We start from the raw sequence: 8,968 nt of genomic DNA on the forward strand, positions 1-8,968 counted from the left end.
TGAATTTAATAGCTCTATTCAGATCAGATCTTTCTTGGTCCATTTGGGTGGTGGGGGTCTTTCTTGATGGCCCTCAAACAGATCCTCTTGATACCAAATGGCTTTTTGAGGTTTAAAATGGACAAAGATATTGTCAAAGTAGTGTCCGTTGAACGGCTCTGGTCGGCCATGGGGAAGTTTGGCACTCTCGTAAAACAACATCTCCCCAGGTTCCAGATATATCTTTTGAGTGACATCCTCATGATCGACCAGATACAAAGGCCATGGTTGATCCACATCTTGGTCCACTTGTAGGATGGCACTCACAACGTGGGTGTGGAGTCGGTCCACATGAAGAGACAGCCACGCTCCACGCAAATATCGACGGAATCCATAAACCTGATGATGAAAGAGAGAGGGAATAGCAATAACTTTGGGGTCCGAAAATCGATATTCATCTCGTTTTTGATGATTGAAGCTCATCTCGACGAAGCCATATTCTCAGCAGACAGTGATGAGAAGACACGTCGAAACCCATCTTTCATATTTCAATGTTAAAGACCAGGGTTTGAGCAACGTTACCGGTGACTCGTTACTTTTCTGCCAAAGTAACGGTATCGGTAACGGAACTGGCTTTAAACCCTCCCTTTACCGTTACTTTATTCTGTTTTAAACAAGGGAAAAAAGTATGATGGTTTCCTCTCTGATTTTTTTAAAAAGTTCCGTCTCTAATAAATTGACCAATTATTACCTTTCATTCTAATATTAATAGTACCGGGGATTGCATTCCCTGAAGCATTTAGAAAGCCCGTGAAAAAGCAAACCAAACACAGTGACTTATTTGTTACTGATGGAATAAGAAAAATAATCATAAGAAGATGCAACTAGGATTATCAAGTTACATTCTCTGTGACGTACATGACATTACTAGTTGCATGACGGAAATCCGCAACAGAGCCTCAAAATGTAAATGATTTTCGTCTCGTCAATTATGTGGAATTCTTGCCTTTTGTTAACTTTTTTCAAACCACGAGAAGCAAGATGAAAAAATAATCCTTGTGAAAATGTTGAATAAAAGTGAAAAAAAAGCTAAAATCAAACAATCTTTGATCTTGGAACCCTTGTATCCTTGTACATATATGGTACATTCACCGTCGTTTCTTTCACTTCATATTTACTAAACGTAAAAAAAGTAATAAAACGTTTTTTTGCAGTTTTAGGCCATCTTTTTTCCTGCAAAAGTAATTGTATCGGGAACGGTGACGCGTTAATGTTTTTGGTAACGGTTCAGGCTAGAGGGTTGACTAGCCCACTAGTTCAGGCCCTGTTAAAGACTAACTAGCTGTTGCCTGTACTCTGAAGAATTGCGCGGACTTTCCTAGGGTGGCGAAACAAGCAGATTCCTCAGACACATTGTATATTGCTTTCAGTTTTGGAGGCTCGAACAAGTATAACGAATGGCTGGCTCGAATATGACGTGCTTTTACTCTACATGACGAATAACCAAATCTACTGGGTATTACATGCAATCAGACATGACATACCAACGTGGGCGTCAGTTTGATGCCACTCCACTTTTCCAATAATGGCTCGAGCGTCTGCTGGACCACTTTTTTCACGAGATTCGGCCTGCGCGACCCGACGAGTTGCACATTTTCCTTGGACTCGAACTTGTCCCCGTCAAGACGGCGATCACAGTTTTGATGAGCTCCATGACCGCAATTCTCCCATGAGAGGTCGAAGATGTTGCGTTGCTCCAAGAGGAATTCGTAGAGTTCATCGGGGATCTTGATTTTGCGATATCCCGTTTTGGTCAACTTGGGCACATATCTGGGCTGAAGCAGGTTCTTGGAATGTATCAAAAGCAAGTCCTCTCGCTTTTCCTCGTCCCAGCCGTCCTCGGGGTCATTCCATTGGACCTTAAAACCAGCGACATCCTCGAAGGTATCCTCCTCGGGATGGTGTTCTGGGCTTTTGGCACGTGTTCCAGAATCTCCCTCAGGACACAAGGTCGAAAAAGGCTCATCGGAACTAGCCGAGGTACAATTGCAAAGCAAAACAATAAAGCTGAAGATGCACGATTGGACTATGTACTCGTAGGAACACATGGTCATTGAAATGATTACACATGAAAAATGCTAATACTCTTGCGCGTTGCTTGTGTGAGTAATTTTCAGTTCTACCTGGAGTGGAATTGACTCGGCATTCATTTTCCTTCCTGCCTTCATTCCACGAAGGAGTTATGAAGTCTTTTGAAATTGGTCGAGCGTGAGCCGGAATTGGACTTGGTGAAAACTGTTCATCATGTTTCTTTAGCGGGGTTTTACTGAATGCGCTTCTTGCTACAAAATATTCATTGAATTCAGTCTGCACATGTTGCCGAAAGGAATTAGGGTAGTGTGCGGGGATATTGATTTTCCAAATAGATCAAATTTCTCTCAAAATGCAAGCCAAAGCCATTCACAAATGCCTTAATGTATCAGCGCTCGCTGGCTCGCTGGCTCACTGGCTCAACGCCTTCGCCAATGAAAATGTTGGCACAATTCTTAAAATTTGTCAAAACACGTGTAGCGCCACCTATGCAGCATTTGAAGAACTTGGCACTTATTGGCGCTCTCCAGTCCTGAGTAAAACATTGCTAAGATAACATTTAGAGTTCTTATTCTGTTTCAACTCCCTACTTTGTGATGATTCAGCTTGCTTTGTCCAAGATAAGTCATCAATCACGCTTTTCTTCTTATCGAGGTTGTTTATGAATTGAGATGATGACAAAGCTATTTTTTTACTTGCGTAAGATCTTTCTTTTTTAACACAAGATGAACGAATACTTGTTGCGTCCAACGTAATTGCAAGGTTGGCCTTCTTCTTGATTTTGGCATTTACAATATCCAATACATTTTCTTACCTTATTTATGGAACTCAATTGGAAGGACTTCTTTGGAGATGACTCGTGCTCAAAATCGCCAGTCCATGTCGAGATGAACAAAGAAAGATTTCAGTGACTTTTTCTATATTTGTCCTCTATCAACTACCAACTCACTCTGACAGCACGTGTCAAGAGTTGAGCATCCATGAAATTCATTGCAATCAGGTCAATTCCAAAAGACGGAATAAACCTTTGAGGTTGTGAAGGCTTCATTTCATTTTCGCCTAAGCAATGTTCCAAATTGGTTGTCTTCCATGGGCTACAAAGTCTGAAAGGTCACAAATTGGCTGGACACTCCTTTTTCGTCGAGTGCTCAGAAATAGGTCTGCTTCTGATTTTCAGTCAGTTTGTTTTTTGCATTTTATGGAAACTTAGCTTTTGAGACAATCATTCCAGGGAAGCCTGTTAGAGAACACCATAACATTTACGAACTAGATGGCGTTACATGCATTCACTTAATGATGCCCACATAAAATTGTGATCTCTAGCCAACTGTCATCTCTGTGTCAGTCAGAAGTGGCCCTGTTATCTTTTTTATCCTTACCATTTACACTTACTAGCACCAAGCGCTGAAAGAGATCCACTATTGAGGGCTTAGCCCCATGTTTGACAATATTTTATGACTAACCAGGCAGGGTAACTATGAGACTTCAAAACCCCATCGAAGCATAGGCAGGCTTCGGGCGATCAGATATCAAGTCAAAAAGGAGGTCCAAAGATCAAGGTATCAGGAGTCCGAATCAAAATCAGTTATGCCTTTGCCCTTAGTAGGGCGCTATCTAGTGGCGTAATTCAAGGAGACGATTTGCAACCACATAACTTTTGTTGTGCTCCAATGGAATCCTCAGTTCCAGTATTTTTGAAGAAAAGCCCTTCACATTAAGGGACGGTTGGTTCGTGACGAGTCAAGTGTTGATGGACCATTACTGCTTGAAACACGATCAGGCGGGCCATTACAAAAGCCACGACATTCTCGCACATTCCTAAAAGCACGCCTTAGTCCAAGAATATACTCAGTTAGACCCAGGCTGTAACCAAGCCTTTTTATCTGTATTTGTTGCAAACACAAATAAAAAGCCAAAATATCTTGAACCCCGTCGTTTTTCATTTCAGTTTGAATCGTGTCGCCAAAAATGAGCCAGTTCAGAACCCAAAATCTCATGTCAGTTCAGACTAAAAGCATACTATCTCCAATAGCTAACAATTTTGGCTTGCTCTTGTTTTTTGTACCATAAAAGAAATCAGAAGTTATTTGGAACAAAAGTGGGATCTTGATGTCTCGATGGCTACAAGATGGCTACCATTTGATTCTCACTTCCACTCATGAGATTGTGTACCAGACATCGAATTGAAGAATGAGGCCCACTTAGAATAATAGCTCGATGAGGATCGCTAAGTATTCATGTCATTTCTGGCCCGGAGAGACTGACTTCATGAAACGTCTGTGGGTGGTGGCATTTTATAGTCGAATAATCCATTGATGGGAACTAATTTTAAGCATCTCCCCACCAAACGTCGGATGTTTATAAAATTGCCCTGATCCCGAATTATTGGCCTTCTAGGTAGGTGACCTCCGTGGCACACAAGGCTTCATTCATAGTAAGTGTCAAACCCCTTACACTCCGACTAAAGTCAAACTCTCATATTTTTGGTTCATGTGATTTTGGAGTCGGAAAGCGGTGTTCAAGGAGAAGGAGGAGAGGAATTTATTGGAGGAACGAGCCGTCAAAGGCGCGGCCTTTCAACGTTTCGAGGACCCACGAGGCTCAACGAGGCTCGAGTGGTGGAACAACTTGGCACTATAAACGACTAGACCGCGTGGTTGAATCATTCATTCTGGTTTGAGCTTGGCTCAAGTCTTACTACGATGTTGTACCACCATCTTCTGCCCAGAAGCTCTTCTCGAGTCATCGGATCTTCCTTATCATGGTGTATTGGACCATTTGTCCTCATTTTGGTCTGTTGCACGCTTTGTGATGGTTTCAATGTGGGTGTGCGGAAAAGGCCAACGCCGGCCTTAGCACTCAAATGGCGACCTTTCAACTTCCGAGAGGAGACCCATGAAGTAAGTGGATTCATCTCATCTAGTTTAAATCTCGATCCTCAGCTCGCGTATCAATTGGGTCCAACGTGGTCCATAGGTTGATTTGAGGAGTTTCGAATTTGATGTTTTGGGTGCATTGTGTAATGGTTGGGCGTACAAAGTTCCTAGGGCTTTTTTTGCCATCTAAATTGATGGCATTATAAATCATCTTCAAAACTCAAAACAATCTCAGATGAGATGATCTGTCGTTTCTGATCTGCTCTTTTTTCGATCAGACTACAAGATCAAAAACATCAGAGTTAGCATATCATTGGCTTGTCAGTTCATTCTCTCGCAGATTCATTATTTGGAAAGACAAGCAAAGATTTCGTCCCTGGTGGCAGAGAAAAGTTATTGAAAAGAAACTTCATGCAAGATCAAACAAAGTTCTTTGTCGACAGTCATAAGGAGGTCCTAATGGAGTCGAAAAGTTAATCAGATATATACCTACTTTCGACATACAACAAGACGATGCACACAAATTATAGAATACTTCGGACAATATGATCGATCTGACTTAAACCCCACGCGCACAAGCTAGAGTGAATTGAACGGTAAGATACGGTTTTAATCTGGAAGAGGGGAGAATGAGATGGCGATGGCAGTTTCACTAACGGGATATTGCTCGAGCCCATCCTGTCTAAAAAAAAAAACTATTTCCCTAATGGAAAATTTAAGAGCTTGCTTACCACCGATAAGCCAGAAATGCCGGCTGCCTCTTGGAAGTTTTCAGATTGAAGAACTCCATACAATTCGGTAGCCAAGTTTCGTCAGAGCAACTCCATCATTATGCCTCTACTTTTGACACCTTCATATACTGTATACTAGTAAGTGTACGATCCCTATTGTACATTCACCATGGCATAGGCATGAAGAGAGCCCTCAAACTCACTGGGTCGTTCGACAACAATGTAGTCGTACCTACCTGATATACAATCATGAAACTTGCCAGAGCTTCTTATCCATTAGGGCAGAACATGGAAAAGCCATAGACCTCGTGGAATCAATTCGAGGCAAGTTGTTGCTCCTGCCTTCATAATATCTTGCAGGAATCAGAGCCTCTTAAGCCTTCTTACTTGGCATTGGATGTGTTGCCTAAAAGGCTCAAACTCTGACGAAATGGGAGCCCTCCCAAAAGCAAATGAAGCCTGATGGCGTCTTACCCGGCAGGAGTTCTTTTCATTAGAGACTTACACAGAGGGCGAACAGTCATCATCCCATCTCGACAGCCTCTCTACCTATGAGGGAAATGCCCCAAAATGAAGTGATTATGAAGCATGCCATTTGATCAGAAATTGCGCCAATACTTTCGAGATGGTTTAACATTTATTTTCCCGTGGGCTTACCTAACACGAATTTTAGGCGACTTTTACAAACTTGGCATGCTTGACAATGAATCATCGCAATCTCGGTCTTTAAAGACTATGTAATCTGTAGTTATATTAGTCATATGGGTGCAAAATCGTATTCAGACGGCAAGACAAAGGAATCGATCTTCGGTCCGGTTTTGGCTTTTGGTTGTTGGATTTCCATTTGTTCTGAATCTGATTTCTCCGTTTTGCAGGAGGACAACACAAACGCCAATGGCAATGTGATGAGTCTCTTTGACGTTGAAGACTTTGTTGATGGTCTCAAGAGCAAGATCACGTCGGAAATCAGCCTTCTTCTGGCTATCGATCCCGAGGCGAGTCTCGAACCCGAGGCCCCTCGTTCCTTCGCCAGAGAAGACCATTCCAAAATAACGAGCCGCCAAGAAATGAGCGATTACCTCACAGACAACGACAAGAATAATCTGCGGCGATTCCTGCCCATGTTTCGAGGTCGGACCCGCAGAGACTGAATGAAGAATGAACCCCACCCACGTGAAATCAAGATTGCTCCCCATTATTTCCCGTCAAATTGTCAACTTGGATGTATATGTATCTTCTATCCGATTTCCATATATATGTATTGTAGTACTATGTAGCGAGTCCTGGTAAAGAGACGACGCATTGACCGCGATGCCAAAGAAACCTTCATCTGATCATCTCCCGAGGAATGATACTGTATAAACGTCTGGTTGAGCCCTCGTCATAAGATTTGGAACGGTGTCAAGATCGTTTTGTCTCCCCTCTCAATTTCTCAGCCTCTCGCTTGGTTTGACTAAATCTTGGAGTCTTGGTTCATTTCCAGTTGGTGCCACTTGATAAATAAAGCAAAGACAATATAATACGCAAAACTAGCAATTGAGTGGGAATCACATTGGGACAGTTCCCGGCGGCAAGTTCGAATTAAAACAACGACGATTTGTGTTCCAAATGTTGCACTTTGGGCCCGGTGAATGGATTTAACATTTTGAACATCGGAGAGTTCACCTTCCTTTAGAAGATACAAAGTACTATTCAATTGTCCGTGGACAACAAACGCCAAACATTTTTTTCCAGAGGATTTTCAAATACCATAAAGTAGAGATTGTTTGTGCCAGTCCTCCTTTTAGGTTCCAATCGCAACAAAAGAGAACCCTGTCAATAGCTGTCAAGCAGTGGAATATAAGTACGAGCGTTATAAATGAAAGTATGTTGACAGAATTTCATTTTTTCGAGGGGGAGGGGATCAACGTATTGGTTGTTTGGCCAAAAGCAGTTTGTTGACGGTGGTGGGCGGAGCGAAAAGTGCTTTGAAGCATGATAATCACTCCTGTCGACATTTTTTTTTTTATGTCAGAGCGAATTTCACATCGCTTAGAATCGAGAGCAACATTAGAACATATGGTTCGGTTAATTACCGTGTATAAATTTTGATGCCCATTTCATTGCTTCATGTTAGGGAATTTGTTGAAAGTTCGGAATGAACTGAAGGTGCCTCGATTGGACAAGCGATTGCCACGCCCTAGAAAATGTGCTTATGGAACAAATCTACCGAAATTTGGACAATTATGTCAAGCTTCAACATCAATGTTCATTATTGTAACATGATGACAGGAAGTCTTCAAACTTTAGGGCTGTTTGGAACCCAAAAAGCACACATTGACTTCGCGAAGTATGGTCTTGATCAGGGCGTTAGACAAACATCTTGCCAAATGAACATGGCTAAATACGTACTCTGGCAAGATCATTATTAGAAAACCAGAATCACCGTTTCTAACTTATCTTTCCCCTCGATTGATTGATACAAGGATGAAATCGCACGATGATATGAAATCTTTGAATTGAACTACCTGAGCCATGGAATGCTTGCATGCAGTTCCGATCTAGCTTTGCCTTTATTGACGAAACGCTCTTGAATGAATGGCTTCATTTCCAATACCGAGCATTGTGTGTACAAGCTGATTCAACGGTCAAATCAAGCCCAACCTAAATGTGGGAATTATTTCTAGTCCAATGGGTTCAGAATTCCCACGATGCTTCAAGTCAGAATGTTACCTACAACGTTATCTAACTTGATCCAATCGGTCGCCAATATTTTGGATATTTTCGGTTTTTTTCTAGTTACTTCGTACTTGCATCAAAATGACATGAATGGTTTGCATACAAGGCAAAATCAGATGGTCAGAAACAAACCCTTTACATGCTACCGTTGGTTAGGAAACCATGATACTTATAAATAGAGAAGACCAACCTCAACTCGATCCAGAATCGTCCCATACAAGCAAGCTCGCGTTCATCCAAAGACCCGAACAAGGAGCGTACGACTCTTATGATTCCGTAATTGGGTGATCCTCTCGATTCATCTGTCAGGACTTGGAGCAATCCCCTCGCCGAAAGCCAATGGCCAAGCCGATTAAGTCCATTTCGTGGAGCTAACTTGTCAAGTAGATGTTCAATCAGGATCATTCATTGAGGGAGATAGTGACTGTCGGAATTAATCGACTTTCCATCTGAATACTCTCCTTTCCAATTTGGCGTACTAACGAATGTGAACGGGTGTCAGTTTTTATTTGCTCAGTTAAACCACTTAAAGACAAACGCAAGATTTTGTAGTCAAAGGAGTAGAACAGAACA

The 8,968-nt window shown here is 42.0% G+C and overlaps 2 protein-coding genes across 3 annotated transcripts; one reads left to right on the forward strand and one right to left on the reverse strand.

Annotated features, from left to right (window-relative positions):
- LOC131885796 (uncharacterized) lies at positions 1-2,482 on the reverse strand. 2 transcript variants are annotated; one of them, XM_059233965.1, is made up of 3 exons: positions 2,163-2,482; positions 1,524-2,010; positions 1-378 (listed from the first exon to the last, which is right to left on the reverse strand). In XM_059233965.1, the coding sequence occupies exons 1-3, from the start codon at positions 2,183-2,185 to the stop codon at positions 19-21; spliced, it is 870 nt and encodes a 289-aa protein (XP_059089948.1). In that variant the 5' UTR covers positions 2,186-2,482; the 3' UTR covers positions 1-18. The 2 variants fall into 2 exon arrangements, with proteins under 2 accessions (XP_059089948.1, XP_059089947.1); XM_059233964.1 differs by having other exon boundaries at positions 1,524-2,480.
- A 2,095-nt stretch (positions 2,483-4,577) lies between these two features.
- On the forward strand, positions 4,578-7,194 carry LOC131885797 (uncharacterized). The gene is made up of 2 exons (XM_059233966.1): positions 4,578-4,970; positions 6,553-7,194. Exons 1-2 carry the CDS (start codon positions 4,773-4,775, stop codon positions 6,826-6,828), a joined length of 474 nt encoding a protein of 157 aa, XP_059089949.1. The 5' UTR covers positions 4,578-4,772; the 3' UTR covers positions 6,829-7,194.
- The last annotated feature ends 1,774 nt before the right edge of the window (positions 7,195-8,968 follow it).

This window comes from Tigriopus californicus, chromosome 8 (assembly GCF_007210705.1).
Source record: "Tigriopus californicus strain San Diego chromosome 8, Tcal_SD_v2.1, whole genome shotgun sequence".
NCBI lineage: Eukaryota > Metazoa > Arthropoda > Copepoda > Harpacticoida > Harpacticidae > Tigriopus > Tigriopus californicus.

Excerpts from the sequence above, each read along its gene's own strand:
- LOC131885797 (XM_059233966.1), top strand. The coding sequence starts at position 4,773 with ATGTTGTACCACCATCTTCTGCCCAGAAGCTCTTCTCGAGTCATCGGA. Across the intron at positions 4,971-6,552 it reads TCCGAGAGGAGACCCATGAA|GAGGACAACACAAACGCCAA; the intron begins GTAAGTGGATTC and ends TCCGTTTTGCAG.
- LOC131885796 (XM_059233964.1), bottom strand. The coding sequence starts at position 2,093 with ATGACCATGTGTTCCTACGAGTACATAGTCCAATCGTGCATCTTCAGC. Across the intron at positions 379-1,523 it reads TCAAACTGACGCCCACGTTG|GTTTATGGATTCCGTCGATA; the intron begins GTATGTCATGTC and ends TTTCATCATCAG.